This window comes from Emydura macquarii, unplaced genomic scaffold, assembly GCF_026122565.2.
Source record: "Emydura macquarii macquarii isolate MOO-44397 ecotype Brisbane River unplaced genomic scaffold, CSIRO-AGI_Emac_v2 contig_499, whole genome shotgun sequence".
NCBI lineage: Eukaryota > Metazoa > Chordata > Testudines > Chelidae > Emydura > Emydura macquarii.
Window position 1 is genome coordinate 4,957,724 of NW_027130636.1, and position 20,810 is coordinate 4,978,533.

Here is a 20,810-nt window from a genome sequence, read left to right on the forward strand (position 1 = left end):
CACAGAAATCTCCTGAGGGCAAATAGCAACAGGAGAAAGGCCTGAAAATAAAACTACATGAAGCAGAAGAGCAGTAAAGATGCTTTGTAATTTCAAAGACTATATTACTGATAAAAAAGATTCAGTTTTCATTATAGGAAGAGAGATATTATGGAGAACTCTATAAGAAATACATCAATGCACATGTATATGTAGATAGAGTGCCATCTACCAACACAAGAATATGTAGCATTGTCTGAAAGTTAGTAGGTTCAATAATGTTACTGTTGGAGTTTGTTCCCACCACCTTTGTGTCTTGGTACAAGCGTTCTCTTCAGAACAGAAGAAATGCAACCCCTTCTTAAACAATTCAGTTCCACTCACAAAGGTGCACTCAAAAAAAATCTCCAGCAGCAAAGCAGTCACTTGTACCTTTTCTCTGGCTTCCATTTATATCAATGGCTCTCAGATAAACACCCAACACAGATCATGTATCTCCTAGCACATAAAACTAAAACTCCAAAATAACTTTGGAATCCTGTGAAAACAAAACTGAAAATGTTTTGAAAGTGAACAAAAGTGATAGCTCTGATGCAGTAAAACAAAATGAAGACAATGCACCAGGAAGCTTTCCATAGTTCTATTATGAGAAAATTTGTTCTGTCTTCACCTACTAGATAAGAAGGGTAAATTCTACGTCCCCAAGTTCACAAAATATAGGAAAGAGTTTAGAATTCTAATTTTCTTCAGGTTGACTCCTACATTCGCTACAATAATGCACACCCCAGCTCCCTTTCCTGGATTTATGGCTGGTGAGTGAAATTTTCAAAAGGGCCTAAGTGACTTTGGAGACAGACTCATTATCAAAATTGACTTAGGCACTTAAGAGCCTAAGTGCTGCTAAAAGTCAATGAGATTTAGGTTCCTTAGTCCATTAAGTGACTTACAAAATTGGGACTTAATAAGCTAAGTCATTTAGGGTAAAATTTTCAAACACACCTAAGTGACTTAGCCTAAATCTCCCTAAGAGACGTTTATACATATGTAAGGCAACAGATCAAGAATAGTGTTTCTCTCATAACCTCACCTCATTTCCCAATACTTCAATCCTCTACTGCTCAGTTGTAAAAATACTTCATTCCTACAGTGCACCAGGAAGGTCTCTGTAGTCCTAAGAATTCACAGTGAGACTCAATGGTTTAATGGAATGATTCCACTGGCTAAAAGCCTGCAATCCTGGAGGTGAAGGCTGTGAATTCCTTTCCCTAGAATTCATTGAAACTTGGACTTGGGTTCTAAGTCACTTCAGTACTTTTGAAAACTTTATCTGCTATGATTAAACATCTCATTTTTTCTGCCTTGCTGTTCTTAATACATAACTTTTATGGAAAACTGCTTTACTATATTCCTTAATTATAGCACTCACTTGTTTTTCCATTTTAAAACAACAAAATAGTGAAGAAATTAACTAAAGTAGAAGGCTTCTTCTACGACTATGGTTATTCTACATATAGCCCCCAGCTTGATACTATCCACATTTCTTTTTTTACTTCAACATAAAAGCAGGGAGAAAAATCTTAACGTAATACCCAGACATTCCACCAGTCTGATACAGATTATCAAAAATACAACTACCACAATACAACAATTTACTAAATTTGTATGTTACAGTCTGAAAATATTGAGCAATCAAGCTGTAACAAAAATGAACAAACAGCACATTAGTTATTTTACCTGCATCGCACTTTTCCCCAGTTTCACCACCTCAAACAAAGTGACAGGGTCCCCTTCCCCATTCTGTTGAGGGTGACCATTAGCTCTTCCACGACCTGTTCCTCTAGTTCCAGGTTCAGAACGGCTCTTATCTCCTGGAGACTTTCGAGGTTTCTTATTGGCAGACTGGATAAAGAGAACAGCATAATAAAAATTGGGTGTAGTTATAACATTTGAATTAATTAATTCAAAATGTCCTGTAAACCACTGATACATATCAACCAACAACAACTGTTCTGGTAAATATTTGGTAGCCATTTTACGTGCCCTGTCAAGTTAAGAAGTAGGAATTCCTATCACCAAAGAGCTAACAGGACATATATCCATAACACTAATCTTATTCAATGCAATAAATACATAAAATAACCATGTCATGATTGCAGTTATGCACAAAAGTCAAGAAAATTAAAAATTGATGGTCAATGCAGCAAAAACAGCTCTGCCATACACTTATTTACAAAATGACTAGTGGATCTTATTTACAGAACTACTGCATTCTGTTTACCTCAGGACACAATTATTACCAAGTTAAAAGGCACCAGCCTCAAGTTGTTAGATTGATAAACTGAAGAAGATTCAGATAAAAGCCACGAGAATTATTAAAGGATTAGAAAATAATGCCTTCTAGCAATAGATGTAAGGAGTCAAGCTATATAGCATAACAAATAGAAGGTTAAAGGGTGACTTCATTACAGTCTAAGTATCTACATGGGAATCAAATATTTAATAATGGGCTCTTCAATCTAGCAGAGAAAGGTATAGCATGATGCAATGGCTGGACACTGAAATTAGATAAATTCAGACTGAAAATAAGGTGCAATATTTTAATGATGAGAGTAATTCACCATTGGAACAATTTACCAAGAGATGTGTTCGATTCTCCATCACTGACAATTTTAAAATCAAGATTGGATGTTTTTCTAAAAGGTAAGCTGTGAATTATTTTGAGGAAGTCCTATGGCCTGTTGTATACAGGAGATCAGACTAGATGATCATAATCTGGTCCCTTCTGGTCCTGGAATCTATGAAACCTTGCAGCAGGCGGATGTGGGATAACCAGTCAACCATGAAGGCCTCACCTTAACCCCAAATAGAGTGTGCATGTAGTTTCATATCCAAAGTATTTTTTTAAGCATTAACAACAACAACAACAACTCTGGATATTTTTTATCATCTATGTAAATGATCAATCCTTCTTTGAAACTTGCCAGATTCTTTGCCTTAATGGAATCCTGTACCAATGAGTTCCCGTCTAATTAGATGTTGTGTAGAAAACTATTTTCTTGTCTTAGTTCTGAATTTTCTTCCTTTCAATTTCATTGACTGTTCCCTTGTTCTTGTGTCATGAGACAGAGAAAAAAAGATGCTCCCAATCTACCTTCATTATTTTATATACTTTTATCATGTCCCCTCTATTTGCCTATTTTCTAAGGTAAACAATTCCAATCTTTTCAATCTCTCTTCATATAAGAATTTTTCCATTCCCCTAATAAATCACTTTTTTTTCCTGATCTGCCTCTAATTCTGAAATATCCTTTCTGAGAAGAGGTGTACACACAGTATTACAGGAGGCTGCACCATTGAATTATGTAATAATTCACTTAGTTGTTGTGATGAACACAGTATGCTTATGAGTGGCTTTAGAGGAGCTGAGTCTTTTGGCTTGGGTGGGAAGAGGCTAACTGGGTATGATAGAAGAGGATGAGCTCTCATAAATACAAGGAAGAGCTGCAACCAGTGGTTTTGGGAACCTTCCCTGTCTGATTTGGATGGTGCCTTTGGACAAACGATTTCTTGATCACCCTCTACAAAGAGCAAGCTATTCAAGCATTTCAGGGCAGGGAGGCAGGAATCAAGGGAACGTGCCCTTAACTGGCCATCAGGGGGGAAAAACACAGAAGTTTTGGGGAGATAAAGAGTAAGAAGGCTAATCAGTGTTGCAGGCGCTGATCCTAAGGACCAGCGCTGAAAACAGGGTGTTGTCTCAGCAGTACCACATTTAAAGTATTTTCTCCTCCTGACATTAACCGCATGAGAAATGTCCCTCATCCCACTGGGGTAGGAGGCTACCTGTGTGTGTGTAAAAAATTCTCCTGGCCCTCCATGAAGAGACCATACCTTTCAAACTTAAGTCAATAGGAAAGCTGCTGTAGGAAGCAGTCCTTTCAAGTGCAGCTGAGCCTCTGCTGTGGTGAAGCACAAGAAGGAAACGCCACTGGGTCAAGGATTTTTTCTCCATACTGATCTCAGAATCCCTTCTAAAGAGTTCCACATTTTTTAGGAATTATGGGAAGAAGAAAAAAATAAAAAGACCTGCAAAAGAGGCTCTCCGAGATAGCACTGAGAGAAAACTGCTGCTTCCTAGCACAGGGACATTCAGCTGCGAACTTAAAAGGCAACAATACAAATATGACAGCAATATCAGCTGGAAAGCTTAAGACAAAATAATTGAAAAGGTCTGCATGAAGTGGTCTCTGGATGGAAGACAGGTAACCAGAATTCATGACCATACCAGTATGAGAAGTTCCCTGTAACCATCATAGGAGTGATGTTCTGGAACATCCTTCAATAGGCATAGTGGGGGCATACAACCTAAATGGTTTTAAGAAGGATCTTGATAAATTTATGAACAGGAGTTTATGATGGGGTTGGGTGTGATAGCAAGGAACTGAACTCAATGACCAGGAGGTCCATTCCAGTTCTGTGCTCCTAACAGATTCTGAAACATTTGCAAAACTGCTTTGATCACCTGGAAGCCCTTCAGTGGATGGAGTTGTTAACTACAAAGCTAACAGCAATATATGAGCAGCACATTCATGATTAAGATTTTGCAGGAAAATAATGTCATTTTCCTATTGTACATGTACTTAGGGTGGATTTTCAAATCTTTATAATCAATTTTTACAACCAGATATTCTAAAAGAGCAGGTATGTCTATATATTTATATAATATTTTATAACATATATTCCATTAATGTACTTTAGCTGAGCTGTCTTTTTAGCAGTCATGATGAAGGAACACATTAGGAAATACACCAAATTATTAAAAGTAAGCTGGAAAAAAATGTAAAATTTTCACAAAAAGTAATCTTGTTCCACATTGTGTAATTTAGATTATATAAGCAAACATTAATAGTAATACTTGTGATGACTCTGGCAATCTACCTACAATGAACACCTTATATAAAACATAGCCTCTACAATTATATATGCCTGCTGAGGAATTTACTCATAAGAGAAGTAACTATCTTATAAACATAAAAAGGGTTACTTACTAGTTATGTGAATTTTTGAGTTGCCTAGGTACATTCCTATTCATGATGTGGTAATATACAAAGGCCCTTCAAGAACCACCTCCTGTTATCAAATACTTATACAGCAGATACCAAATCGAGGGTAACTATATTATTATACTGAAAAACGAAGTTCCTTACCCAGATTCACAACATAAAATATGTTCATTTTCCTTAATCTTTTAACCTGCATTAATAAATCTCCCTAGGGAGCAACTAAACATTATATTAAAAGTGTGAGCATAATTTCTTCACGTGATCTGGAAACTAAGACATTGAAAGATGGCTCAAGTATTGTTTTACAACACTTATGTGAAGCCTCCATTAAAAAATTTAATAGTAAAAAACAGTTATGGTTAATAAAACTATTCCCATGTCTGGAAGTCTACTGTAATATGACAAATAATGAAATGTAACATTTTAGTGTATGTATATAAAAGAACAAGTACTAATGGCTATCACCAGCTCATCTTTTAAATTAGATCTAATACTTCTATTTCAGCAAATAATTTTTTCAACTCAGTTTGAAATATGTATTATGCACTACAAATCTTCATATAGTTTGATATATGGTTCGTTGCAAACCTATTGATGCGATCGCTAAGAAGACAAGATGGGAGAACAGTCTATAGTCAAATTTAAATTGATGCACAAAAGTAAACACAACATACTGGAGGCCTGCCAGGTCGGCCCCTTTTTCTTTTTCCTTTGACTTCTGTTTCTTCAAGCTCACTGCCAGCATCTGAATGTGCAGTAGTTTCATTTGTTGAATCCCTAGGGGAAAAAATACTAGTTAAATTAAAATTATTTGAAACAAGTACTAATTAATAATTTAACTCTCTGGATTAAATATTTAGGTATAGTATAAAAAAATATATATATATCCTGCAAATTCATCAACAAACATTGCTACCTATGAAGAAATGCTAAACTATGTTGTTTTATGAAGCTAGAAATTACACTGTATGCTCTCAGACCTGAAGACACATCTAAATAACTGATTCTTTTAAAGTGAGATTCTACTCTGAAAATTTACTGATAAACAGCATCATCTTAACAGATCCATCCATGTGTGTATTCAGTAGTATCAGCTTAACATCTTATTTTTGTCATGAGAGTATTTCTATTTGTTAGCCTTGAGAGCCAATGCAGCTTTAAGGAAAGTGAGCTGAATTCTATTCTAGCTCTCACTTCATTAAAATGGTTATGTAAATTCCGACTATAGACTAAATTCTAACCTCAAAGCACTGAAAGACAATAGGATTGCACAGATGTAAATAAAACAATTTATCCTGAAGAATCTTTATTGCTGGTAATGATGCACAAACCAGAGACACCTCAGCTTGACTTTCTTATCCTAGGTTGAATGTGCGTCTCTGCGAGTTAGAAAAACCTTTTCACTTGCACAATGAGCAAATTTGATCTGGAAATCATTGAGAGACTAAGTGTGGAAGCCCATAGCGCCATTTTTTGTCACTTTTCAGAACAGGACCACACTTCAAATAGGAAAAACTGTTACCCAAAAATTTCCTCTCTTCTAGAGCTCAGATCCACAGATCCTACAATGGGTCTTCAACCAGAGGGCTGCTTGAAGAAACCACACTTGTCAGTCATTCTCTGGAACATTGGGTTCTGCCCCTGAAGACCTCACAAGTGAGACTATTTCTCAAGATGACATGAATGGGTAGATTTTAACTTTCCCTTGTATTACCAATAATCTAATTTAACAAGGTCTCTATGGGTTAAAGATCATTTGTGACAGAGCACCAAATCCATCTTTCAGAATTATCAGAGTCTCATTTTTCTCTCACATTAGTGGAAAATCAGAGGTAACTCCTCTGAAGTCAAGGGAGTTACAATGGTACAAACTGGGTGTTAGGGAAAATCCTGATTATATTGCCTTAAACACAAACAAGGATAGATCAGTTCTGTGGAACTGGCACCTAGAAGAGAAGAGAATTTCAGCTAACAAATAAATCTCACTATTCTCCTACATGGCCAGGTCCACAGATCCTCCAATGTGATTTTATCAAAAACATTCTGTAAATTTGGGTGGGAACATCACTAATAAAATAGAGCGAACATTTAATTATGTCCAACTATATAAACATTATAGCGAAGGATAAGACTTTGTCATGAAGGTCTCAGATTCTGTGACTTTCAGAGACTAGAGACATTTTCTACAGCTTCAGTCCTGAGCCCAAGAAGCAGGGCCACAGGTCTCCGCCACTGCTGGTGGGGGCCCTGAAGGCCGCGGAGCTTCAAGTTGCTGCAGAGAGCAGAGGCCCCAGAGTTGTTGAGTGGCAGGGGCCCCGAAGCTCCAAGCCACTACAGCGGGCCCCCAGAGTTCCAACCCACTGGCTGCAGAGCTGTCAGCCACAGGGGCCCCAGTATTGTCATTCTCCCACCACTCAGTCAGTCCCGTGTTATTTTTAGTAAAAGTCAGACAGGCTTCTGTAAATTTTTTTTTATTACCCACAGCTTTTATTAAAAATAAAATCTTAACTTTAATCATAGATAAGGCTGTGCCAAAATTTACCCTTGAGACCTTTGTAATTTTCTAGTTCTGTTCTCACCTAAATATTTGTGAGAAAAGTAATGAAAATTATCAATATGAATATATTTGAATTTTCTAGTGTATTTGAATGCCAAGATTTTGCAGTTGTCAAATAGCAGAGTATTAGAAAATCACTTTTCAGATTTTTAGACAGGGTGTCTCACTTTTTTGGGAACACTTTTGTTTTCATGAAAATACACACACAGAATTCTTTATTCTCAGATTACTAAAAAACTTTTTCTTAAAGAAAATCTATGCAAAGACAAAATGATTAACAATTAATTTACTTAACTGAGTGTGTCAAACCAGTTTGCAGCAGTACAACAAATGACAAAGTTGATGATTATGCCTATAATACTGGCAATGGTTACTGATGTAACTGACTTTTATTCAAAACAACCACCACTTGTTGTAACTTATAAAAGGGGCTGAAACCACAGATTGCCTTCAGAGGACCATCATTCGCATGCAGAAGTGCCTTTCTAAAGATGCTTATCATCTCATATTGCTTCCAATAGGACTAAAGCCAGGCTGGCCTCAGAAAACTGGACAGAAAACTATTAGGAGACAGGATCCAGGAGACTGTGGGAGGCAGGAGGGAAGGTCTCCAGTGGACTTCACTTACCTTTGCCACACCATGCCTCCAGATCTCAAAGGCTTTCCCTAGCCCCAACAGATCACTCACACAGCACTTCTAGCTTTAGGGCTCACAGACACATTCCTTGAAACACAAAGCACAAGCCTAACTCCACTACTCAATAAGTGTTACATGCCCCCCTTTGCATCCAATCAACAAAAGGTTTAAATCTGCTACAGACCTGAGCCAAATCCTTGGCTCTTTGCTGCAGCTATACAGACTCTCACTTTTAGGTCTAGAAAGGCTCAGTTCAATCCCTGATGTGTCAGACAACATAGAGAACACCACACTAGTATAGTGGGTGAGAAAGGAGTATCTGAATAATTAATAATCCTCTCCATCTACTCTTTATAGAAGCAAGGCACTCTCTTAATCTGTCTGTTAGACCTGCTCCTCAATCACCTTTCTTGGATGGCAAAATACTTCTGGTTGGCAGGGATGCTCATCAGAAGAAGCTCCCCACATTGACACTAAGTCAAATGAGGCCAGTGTATCCTCCCGCAAAGGAGGCAGGCAGCAGTGAGAGTTCAAGTCGTCCTCCAATGGTGCAGGTGGTGAGATGGGAAGATGCGCTCCACACCAGCCTCTCCTTCATCTGATGTAGTGGGAGATGAGGTAAAGGACAGCCTGCACTTGTTGGCAGAGACAGCCTGTCATATGCAACATACACTGCACCTCAAAGCATAGGAGTCTCTGTCAAAGCCACAGACCTTCCACAAGAGCAGGAAAGCCCCCAGCACTGAGGTCCATAGCTTCTCTATGCAGTGAATCCTGGCCCACTCGTGGAGATCAGCAGCCAGGATTCGAAGGGGACAGGAGCTATGGCCTCCAGTGCTGGGGGTTCCCTTGCCTCTTTCAAAGCTCTGTGGCTTCAAGAGAGGCTCTTCTGCTCTGAAAAGCCTTGACTGGCCTGACAGAGCAGATGCTACATAGAACAGGTTCTCCCATAATGATATGAGCATTGTTGAGTTGGAGTAAGGAGTTAGGCCATGAGGGAAGGATCCACAAACCACTTTACCCTCCCATTTCCTAAATCAAATAAGAAGTGGGGAATCTTCTATTTCCTTGCCCTTACCCACATTTCCATAAAACTGGGATGGGATAAGAAGGGGAACTGGGCAGCATCCATCTCCTCCTACACAAGTCCTGCAGAATCATAAGTACAAAACTCTTTTCAAGTGAACATTACCTACCTCATTAGCCCAGCAATACTGATATGACGAGTGACACATAGGAGTATTCCTGTACCCACTCCTGCCCTCTTCACTTGACTCTCTGCCTTCTCCACTACCATAAACATCTCTGCTCCAGTCATTTTCCTCATACCATAAGAAAAGTCAGGATAGCCATCCCTGCACTCCACTTTTCCATGTGACCACAATACTTCCATACACCTCCTCTATTAGAAACTCCACATATTAGGATAAACAAAATATTAATTTAAAACCAATTAAAGTTAGGTAAGTGTGACATCCACTCCTGGTACACCATTGGAGATAAGTTAATGGTCATAAGGGAATTCCAGGTTAATGGACAGATCTTAACTGTATCTGACTGCTCACATAGCACGTATCTACTGACCATAACAGACTCCACAAATTACCAAAAAACTCCCTTCTACCTTGAACACATAAGAAAACACTGCATACAACACAATGATTTGCCTCAAGCTACAAGCCAATCCTTTCCTACAACCTCACATTTCTGCTATAAACACACACTACATCACACACTCAACCTATGCATATATATCAGTGTTGGGCATTTGCTAATGTTGCTGAGGTTGTTAAAAGTTTTGGTAGGGGTAAACACAAAACTATGTTAACGTGAGATACGTAGACCTGGCTACAAAGGAGAATGTACAATTGGATTAACTAACAATTTTGTTTATAATGAGTGAGGACTAGAATCCAGCCCATATTTCCACAGCTCTGCAGTGCTATCAGAAATAAGAAATAGTGAAATCTTATTTTTGTTACTGATGCAAGGAGAAAAAGAAAAATATATAAAAGAAACAGATCTGTTTAGTGAGATGGTGCCACTATTACTCAGAGACTTTTCAAAGTAGAATACTATTTTAGGTGACTTACAGTCCACAGAGGAAGTCTACAGCAAAGACACAAATAAGCACCTTAATCTCTCAATTCCATGCCTTAACCACAGAAACATCCCTTCCTCCCCTTGAAGTATTTTTATTCTTATTTTTAGTAATCTGATGAATTCAAATATAAAAGAAAAAAAAAGTAAACTACTCACTGTAACACCGGCAAATCTGACGTAATCATTTTTGTAGTACAGCACCCTCTATGAAATATTAGAACTACATAGAATTTCTTCTAGTGATGATGTAATGAGACAACTTCCTGGTAACTATTTCCAGTCTATAAAAGAAGAAGATAAAAACTTGTTAAAGCCATGATTTCAAAATGGATATTCAATATACTAAATATAACATTGTTATAGACTAAAATCTGTTAGCTCTCTATTAAGTATAAAATTCCAAAAATTCAGAATTAATATCCCATGGCTATATCCTTGCATACAATCATTACAACTGGGTACATCTATATTACTTGAACACTAGACAATGACATTGTTTTATGAATTTACACATATGGCATTTTGTATTCCTAGATGAATATTCACTCTTCAGTCACAATAACATAGAAAATAAGAAAATAAGAAACTAAAGACACAAACAATACAAAATAAATTTAAATATAAGAGATTATAAAGTGTGAGGGGCCAGTGAATGCACTTTCCATTCAACTGAGGAAAAATGCAATCTGTTCTTTAAGTTTAACTTCAACAGAAAATTAAGGCCTTCTTCCGCTCAGGATTAACAGAAGTGTTCTTGTTAACATTATGTTCACAGAACTCCAGCTGACTGAGTAGACTAGCTGATAAAATGCAGGCTGAGACAGTTTCAGGTGTTTGTTCCTCCTATGCAATGCAAACAACAGATACAATATCTAACTGTACTGAAAAGGATTTTAACCATGAGGATTCCAGAAACAGGGCTAGATTGCACAGTAAAACAGAACTTAAAATAAATTAGACAATTATGCAGTCTCACAAGAGGAACCCTCTTCTCTGGACACTAATGAGTTAATCACATCACAAAGGTGACCTCTACAAAATAACTTTCCAAATGAATGGACTGTGTGATGTTCAGATGAGCTAGTCTGTTGATACAACAGAATTTGTGATTGCTGTGAAGTTGCTGCATTAGTTCTGAGTTTGATTAATCAAGTGTTTTCGTTGTTTTTCAGTATCAGTAGGAAATGGAAGTGAATACCTTATGAAGTGCTGCAGTGTGTTACACAAAGCCTTGTCAACACTGTGAAGGGGGCAATGAATCCTAGGAACTGTTCCTTAAATATCTTGCTTCCACACCTTTAAAGCTTTGGGTGAATAGGGTGCATTCTGACGGATCCTTTAAGTGTCTCTAAAATAAAGGGATTTTTTCTTTGTATTAATTTCCTAATTTTCATACAGGGCTGATGTACTGAAGTAGGTCCCCAAGGTTAGGGAAATGATACAGGGAGCTGCCCCTGCCTGGGAATCAAAGGTAGACACTGCATTGATGAAGCTGCTCCTATGACTTGTATCAACGCTCCCAAACTGCATGAGAAGTTGCAACATGCATTAGGAGTGTTTTTGTCTGTATCTCATTTTATCACCGTTTAAAAGTTACTGAAAGGAGATACTCCAGGAATACCACATCATATTTACTAATGATGACAACATGGCACAGCCTTTCCCACTTCTGGAAAATGGATACAGCCAGGAGTGGCCACAGCAGCAGCAGCTCTCCCTACTATGCTTCCCCATCGCAGTCACTGTGAAGCACATCTCTCAACCTTCAAACCTGCCCATATGCAACACCAGCACACAAAATTGATGACCCATGACCAAGACACTTACAACGTTTTCTTTCAGCTTCTGCAGTTTGTGTGGATGAAATATAACACTTATCCTTGTGAAATGCTGAATTGGCATATATGTTAATGGTTTTTAACAGCAAGGGTGATTAACCATTAGAACAAACTACCAAGGAATGTGGTGGATTCTTCATCTTTTGGAGTCTTCAAATCAAAAGATCTACAGCCTCTTTCTGGATCACGTGCCTTACTCAAAACACAAGTTACACTTCAGACAACCATATATTACTGGGATCAATACAGGGCAACTGTGTGAATTTTAATGGCCTGAGATATATAGGAGAACAGACTAGATGACCTAATGAACTCTGAACACCTGAAACTCTATTAATCCTTGAAGATTGAGCCTTTCATAGATCTCAGTAGTAGGGAAATACCTACCTCTGTTGCCTTGAACACGCAGGAGCTATTAAGATTACTTTGGTCCCCATTCATGTCTTATCTCTCTCAGTACGTTCTGTATCAGTGGAAAGCATACAACAGTCCCTTCCCCCATTCAGAGGAAAGGTGCCTAAAATGGATAGATGGTTTCTGGTCTGCCCTTGAAAAGAAATGGGTCACTGCATGTCCTGCATGGTGGTGAAGAGCTCTACCCCTGGAAACCTTTAAAGGCTGAATATGTTTTGAGTTCATGAATCTTTTATAGACCTGTCAGGCAGCTGTGTCAGGTTTCTACTGAGTTGGTCTGCTTTGTCATTGTCCTTGCTTGCTAAGGGAAGAACAACTGTAGCACATGTATCAGTCCCATAGTTTGATTGCCTTCTTGTACAGTAGAGATGCATGAGCTCCTCCCTGCATGTTCAGGTAATGACAAGCTGGGGTACTGTCCGTGATGACTTGTATTACCTTGTTGCAGATATAGGGTAGAAAATTATTTCAGAGATCCACTGATAGCTCTCAGTTCTAGCATATTTATATGTAATGCCTTTCCTCAGTAGCTCCAACGGTCCCAAATCAATAGATAGTCTCCATGAGTTCTCCATCCAGTCCTGGAAGCAGGGCCAGATTAACTCTCCTGTGGGTCCGGGGCTATTAGATTTTGTGAGCCCCTTCCAGGCCAACAGTGGTCTGGGGGCTGAGAGCACTTGGGCTGGCCTGGGGCAGACTGCCCAGCCTGGGGGCAAGGCAGGTCAGCGCTGTAGTACAGTGCAGGCCGGCAGCGCTCCAGGGGCTGGAAGCACTCCCACTGAAGGCGCTCTGGGGGCGGGACAGGCTGTGGTGTGGCATCGGCCAGCAGTCCTCCAGGGGCTGGGAAGGAGCACTCAGGCTAGCCTGGGACAGACCGGCCAACCTGGGGGCAAGGTGAGCCGGTGCTGTGGTGCAATGCAGGCCAACAGCGCTCTGGGGACTGGGAGCGCTTGGGCCGAAGGCGCTTCAGGACCTGGGGCAGAGCGGCCAACCCGGGGGCGGGGCAGGGCAGCGCTGTGGCATAGCATGAACTGGCAGCGCTCTGGGGGCTGGGGCAGACTGGCCAGCCTGGGGCCAGGTTGGGTCCGCACCTAGTGCTGGGGCACTCCAGCAGTGGATGAGAGGGGCCACTGGGACACGGGACAGCTAGGGTACGTTGGGGCACGGGCTCTGGGGACACTTGGGGCACTCCGGAACTGGGGCCACCCGGCCAGTCAGGCTGGTGCTCAGGCTGCCCAGGGCAGGGCTCTGACGGAAGAGGGGTGGAAGAAGGGAGCTAGGGGCTAGCCTCCCTAAGCTGCCCAGATTTATTTTTGCGGGGCCCTGGGCTGCAGCCTCTAAAGACCCTGCATTAATCTGGCCCTGCCTGGAAGTATCCAAAGTGATCAACAACAAAGAAGCAAGGGGACTGAATGATACTTCTTTGAGAACATTCTCTGGCTGAGTCCACCACAATAACGACACTAGAATTGCTTTTGAGAGAGAGATTTCTAAATATGTTGGTTTTGCTCGGTTTGAAATTCTGTGCCACCCAATGCTGAAAAGGTCTCATTCTGAGTCTTGCATGATGTGACACATACACTGCTGAAGCTGAAGACCCTGAAAAAAATGGTTACTAATCTTTCATAACTGTTATTCTTCGAGATGTGTTGGTCATGTCCATTCCATGTTAGGTGTGTGCATGCCAGATACACCGGTGCCAGAGATTTTTCCTCAGTGGTATCCATAGGGCCAGCTCTAGCACCCCCTGGGGTGGCGCACATATGCACTGGTATAAGGGGTACTGCCAACCTCCTCGCCCCCTCAGTTCCTTCTTCCTGGAACTCCAACAAAGCGGTAGGAGGGTGGGTCATGGAATGGACATGAGCAACATACCTTGAAGAACAACAGTTATGAAAGGCTAGTAACTGTTTTTTCTTCTTCTAGTGCTTGCTCATGTTCATTCCATGTTAGGTGACTCTCTAGCAGTGCCTCTGGAGGTGGGCTAGGAGTTCATGGGCATACCAATTTCAACACTGCTCTGCCGAAGCTAGCATCATCATGGATCTGTTGAGTGATGGCATAGTGGGATGCTAAGGTACAGACTGATGTCGCGGCCCTGCAGATGTCTTGGACTGGACCTGCACTAGGAAAGCCATTGATGATGCCCCGCACTCTTGTTGAATGGGCTGTCACAATACCTAGAGATGGGACCTTCGCTTACTTGTAGCGGGCCCAAATGCAGGGGGTAATCCAGGACAAGATTCTCTGGGATGACACCAACAGCCCTTTCATTCTGTCTGCCACAGAGATGAACAGCTGCGTAGACCTGCAAAAGGGTTTAGTCCTTTCAATGTAGAAGGCATGGGCTCATCTGACATCATCTAAGGTATGCAGCAGCCCCCCTTCTTCATCAGTGTGGCAAGGCTTGGACAGAAGACAGGCAGGAAGATGTCCTGATTGACACGAAACTGCAACATCACCTTTGGCAAGGAGGCTAGGTGATGGAGCAGCTGGATTTTATCTTTGTAGAACACCGTGTAAGGGGGGGTTCTGAAGTTAGGACCTTGATTTTTTACACGCTGCTTGCTGAAGTAATTGCAAAGAGAAAAGTGAGCTTCCACAACAGAAGTAGCAAAGAGCAGGTCGCTAAGGGCTCAAAGGGCCAAAGAGCCTTGACAGGACCAAGCTCAGGTCCCATGGGGGAAATCAGATTATGGACCTGCGGGAAGAGCCCTTCTACGCCCTTGAGGAATCTAGCTGTCATCTCATAGGAGAAGACTGACCTACCCTGGATAGAAGGATGGAAGTCCAAGATAGCTGCTAAGTGTACTTTGATCGACACACCATACAGCTAACAGGTCTTGAAGTAGTAAGGTTTGCAGCCTAGTCTGTAGATCCTTCTGAGCTTGTGGAGTGAACGTGGAGCAAACTGAACAACTTGATTGACAATGGCCCTCATCCAGGCACGCTAGGCACCTAGTTTGATCATCATCGAACAGAAATATCACTGGACATGATACTCACTTTTTAAAATTCAGTTTCTTCAGCTCTGACATGGAATTGGAGATGGAACCAAAGAACTCACTATTATTAATTATAACAAAGAAATCAAATTATCTTATAACTATTAAACGCTAACTATGAGTAAGAATGAAACTCGTACTGAGATCTCTAAACATGCTTTGAAAACAACTCTCGAGCTAAGGGACCTGGAGAGATTGACATCTGTCTTCTGGTGCATTTGAAAAGAACTGAGGTGGTAAAGGAAAGCCTCTCTCTTTTTATAGCCTCGCATTCAGCAGATTCGCAAGCACAGAGGGAATGACTTTGACGGGCATCTAACAGGCACTTCTACTAGAATGTTCCCACTGTCTAGCCTGTACCAATGAGTGGATCCCATAAGTGGGTATATGCAGAAGATCCTCAGAGAACGGACAATTTTACTTGATTAAATATGAAAATGAACAATACAACTGACATAGAATGCATTTTGTTATTTTGATATACCTTTGCCCTCCACTCCACGAGTCAGAACAATGCAGGAGTGAGCCCTCTGTCCAGGGGCACCAGGGCTCATGCAATCCCACCCCTCCCCCTTCAGTCTTGTCGGTTTGGGAATGAAAAACTCCTGGGAAGGCCAGTTAGATAGTCAGCTGGCAGCAAAGGATCTTTAGATTTTGTGTCTGTATCGCACCTAGCACAATAAGCCCTGACCTCAGTTGGTCATTAGGCACTACTGTACCAGTAGTGCTAACAATAATAATTTTTTTATGGTGCTCCAGAACAGTAAAAAAAATTATTCATCCAACCATAATTTTTCCTTCTCTGAAGTGGGTATCTGATGCTCTGTGATCCATTACAACTTGTTTATTCATCCTCATCTTCCAAGCACGGAGACTGCCACATTTTTGTTTTTCAACATTTCTCTCAAGTTTCATAATGTGCTCCCAAGCAAGGGGAGCTGTTCAGAGAACTGAAGCCCCAGTCACCAGCCCAAGATGAGAAAACAAATTATCAGTTCTGATTAATAAACATTACAAAGGATTAGCTATCTCCAGAAATCTACTTATTAATTTCTTATAGAGCAAAGTCAGATCCCAATAGAAAGGAATCCCAAGATTTCTCCCTCTCTCTGTAAAAATGCTCCATAAGAGAAAAAAACAGGTATTTCTCCTCCAACTGGAACTTAACACAAAAATTGGTGATGCCCTGGGTAGCATCTCGGAGAAGGAAAATTAAAGATAGGTAACTAAGTTTTACCCTTCTCCTTCATGGACACCTAGTGCTCCATGATCCATTACAACCAGGAAGCGACTAGCAGTAAAACCACTCTCCACAAACAGGAGGGAAACTTAAAAATAAATCCAAGTGACAAACACCTCTTATTTGAGGGTGTTTGGGGTAAGTTTGGAAGGTTTTTGGTTGTTTTTATTTTTTTTTCTTCCTTCTGCCACCATATGAGAAGTTTTAATAGAGAAAAACAAAAAACAGAATCCTATTTCCAAAAGTTGTATCAGACAGAGACAACATCTATTTTAAGTGATAAATAAGAGAATACACTGAAGACAGGGTGGCTAATACAGCAAAATTACTGAAAAAAAAGCATTGTGCTCTTCTACCCAGGAAATGACTGTGTCTGATTGAGAGAGCCCTCACAGAAAGGAGAGTATATCTTTAATGCACAGATCCATAGACCTGACAAACTACTAAATTTATCCATCTGAAAATAGTGGATATAGATGTCTTGCACCCTTTCCTAAGTCGCCCAACTAATCCTGAAATCACATCTGATTTTCCTCAATTATTAATTTTGCATAAACATAATTTGAATGACCTAACCACATCTAAAACATGCAACTGATTCTCCTTGTTGTTAATGGGATTGACACACAAGAAAGGCAAATGTGCAGATTGTTTGAAGTGAAAAAAGTTCAGGGGGAGTGAAAATTCTGATATAGACATGAGAATCACCTCATCTATAGAAAAAAAATGCAAATAAGAATTCCAGATGAATAAAGTGTTAGGATGCTGTAAAAAATGCCTAGAAGTGGAAAGAAAGTGCTACCAAGTACCTAACACTGAGACTTAGACCTTCAGAAAGCTAGGGCTCTTGACTTGATCCAAGTCCATCTAGAAGGAGCTTCACTATAACCAAGATTCTTGTCCTTTCGAGAGCATCATGAAGATCAAATTCTCTGAATCTTGTGAAAAGATTAGATTTGTTTCTAGATTTGGGCAGGAAGTCAGTGAGTTCTCCTGAATACTTAATGCTCCCAAAAGGTAAAAATTCTTAAGTTTTAAAGCAAGAATCTCATGTAAGTTAGGTCTAAAAATCTGAAGAAACTAGAATAGAATCTTCAACCAGTCTAGAAAGTTCAAGGATGCTAACCTGACACATATAGGAACATGAAACACTGGATACCTGCACCACTCATTTCTGTTAATTGTTTGAGGACATGATGATTTAATTCTCATCATTATGTGTCCAACTCCTCTGTGTAGTGAGCTGACCTACAGGGCTACTCTTTTGCTCAAATGTAGATTGTTTAAATGATTAGATAACTTATTTTGTTAGCTGCTTAGAGCAGAGACTGTCCTTAATGGAAGCTTGGTAAGCACACAGCACACAATGGACACTACTGCAAACAATCAGTGTAAGTAACAAGAAATCATCAAAACTTCCTGTTCAAGAAGCAAGAGAATTCCCCTTGTTTCATACAGGATTTATCTTATACATGCACTTCTAGGCTAGAATATGAAAATACATCAACAGAGGTCCTATTGTTGCTTTTCATTTGAATAAGCACTGTTAGCAGATAAACAAGTCTCCCATGGTTCATCCACAAAAGGATCAAAGTCCCATAAGGCTTGGTATCTATAATTCTTTTGTATTCCTCTTAAATCTTAACATATTATTGAATTTTGATTGTGTGACTCTTAGAAAATGTGTCCAGATGTCCATGAAACCAAAAAAGGGACTATTTGTTGTTAGAGATGTTTTCTGGGATTGATGAGATTGTGATTTGTTGGCAGTTGACTTTGGCTTATTAATTATGTAAATTGAAAAGTCCTAAAAGGAACTCCATGGGTCAACAGGTCACAAGAATGCAATTTTCTATGTTTGTTTTCCATAAAAAAGCATGGTATATAAAGGGATGAATTTCTAAGAGATATTTGGAATTGATCAGGCTGCAGAACCGCTTCCCAAGGTTGGCGATGTATTAACCTTTACCTTTCTGTATCATGCTGTTTGACTAATAAATCTGATTGATCTTAGGTTATATGACTTATTAGTAACATAACTGAACCTTTAGCTAACTCAAATAAATCCAGAAGGAAGTATAAGAGTAGTGAGAGATCTACCTTCTTAACTGCTTGTAATTCATACAAATGTTTCTGATGATCTTCCTGAAACAAACATTTGCCCTAAACTAAATGGGGCTTATGAGAGATCCCTCACTGGTGCAGAAGATAACCTAGTTCTTGATTCCGGAAATTCCCCAACCAAACAAGACAGTTTTCAGGAGACCGTGATGCACTGTCACCATGGAACAGTTTTGACATCTGTCCATTGTCACACAAATTAAATGGACTCCCTGGAGGACAAATACCTGAGTGGTTCCTAGCAGAAATACAACTTGTGAAATCTTTCATTGGGCAACTGGACTAGAACAAATTAAGTCTGATGGTGGTGGACCAGTCTCTGACAGAACACTAAGGAGGTCCTCTGAAGATAGATGAAGCCAAGGGACTTCAGTAGTTGAAAGATTTGGTCAGTAAGTAAGGAGACTATTTCATATGGGTGGGCTATCAACAGGTCATCCATGAATTTCCTGTCATATAACGGCCATGAGAGTTATCATTTGACTGGTGAGGAAACAAGAAACATGAGAGAATTCAAGGGGCTTTGCATGGAATTGGTTATGGATCTGCAATGTTGCAAAGTGCAGGTAGCATTGGTGGCAGAGACAAACTGGCACATGGCAACAAGCTTCCCTGTACGACAGTGAAAAATCTTGAGGCAAAAATCTCTATCAGAAAACTTCTCCATTCTCTTTTCTATCAGGAATAATCTTGAATGAACAGCTCAAAAAATCCTCAGGAAAAAGAGTAATAGTTTCCAGTAAAATGAGATTTGCAATGTTGTACTTCATTGACCATTTACTGATCCAAAGGAAGAAGGGCCAACAGGATGGATGAAGCAGGGGAACTTAAATCTATGAGAAGCCTGACTCTGGTGTATTTGAGAGCCCATTTGACTGATGTGGATTTTTTAAAATCTGATTTGGAAAACCTTAATGATTTGGAAAAAAACTGTTCTTTGTAGGGGGGGAGGGGAGGCAGCTAGAAAAGGGGGCATTGGTGACCTCCACCACTTGAGTTCCTTCCAACACTGCCTCAGAGAAATTGGTTATTAGAACTCTGAAGAAGAGGGGAACGTGGATGGGAGTGTGAATATGCAAATTTCATCTTGATGAACTCTGGTTACAAGTAGCCTCCATTTCTTCGAGTGCCCACTGCATATTCCCACTCATGGGATAAGTTTGGCAAGCAGCACCCCAACCAGGAGAAGGGACTCAGTGTTCTAACAAAATAAAGACTGAAATACAGCTCTAGCGCTATCAAACTGTGCATCAACTCTAGCCACCAGATCTGAAGTATAATATTTCATGAATGTATTGTGGCAGATAGCCGAGTACACCCTAGTGGGCCTCACGCTTCCATTGCTTGTAGTGGGTCAGGGCGTCTCCAGCCACTCCAGTTTCCCCGAGGAGGGGGTAGGGACCCGGGCCCACCCACTCCTCCGGGTCCCAGCCCAGGGGCCCTGTGAGAAGCAGCTATGTGCTGCTGGCACCGTGTTCCCAGCTGCAAACTCTCTTCCCCTGGGCTAATTTTCCCCCTCCTTCTGGCTTCTTGAGCCTGGTACCTTCTTCCAGCCTGCTCTTCCACAGAATCTCTGAACTCCGGTCTTGTTCCTCCTCGCAATCAGTACTCCTACACACAGCACAGCACCGCACTCCTGCTCCTCCCAGCTCGTGCCCTGTCTGTTTGGGTCAGAGGGTTTTTATGGAGCACCTGGCAGGTCCCTAATTAGCCCCAGCTGCTCCTAATTGCCCCCTAACGACTCTCAGCTAAACTGCAGGGAACAGAGCCCGGAGCATTCTGAGGCTTACATATCTCCCTTCAATCACTTTTCTAGAGCCTTCTGCCTTCGCTATATCACATATCCCCCCCCT

General features: G+C 40.5%; 1 protein-coding gene across 5 annotated transcripts in view; it reads right to left on the reverse strand.

Moving 5' to 3' along the window:
• The window catches only part of STAG1 (STAG1 cohesin complex component), a 322,525-nt gene that overhangs the window by 254,078 nt on the left and 47,637 nt on the right, over window positions 1-20,810 (reverse strand). For 3 of the 5 annotated variants that reach the window (XM_067538793.1, XM_067538794.1, XM_067538797.1), the window contains exons 2-4: window positions 10,496-10,620; window positions 5,717-5,819; window positions 1,714-1,878 (exon numbers count right to left, since the gene is read on the reverse strand). In XM_067538793.1, the coding sequence (XP_067394894.1) occupies window positions 1,714-1,878; window positions 5,717-5,819; window positions 10,496-10,524 (297 nt within the window). In that variant the 5' untranslated portion in view covers window positions 10,525-10,620. Of the gene's footprint in view, window positions 1-1,713; window positions 1,879-5,716; window positions 5,820-10,495; window positions 10,621-11,537; window positions 11,677-20,810 lie in introns of those variants that run through there. The other 2 variants (XM_067538795.1, XM_067538796.1) reach the window with 2 other exon arrangements.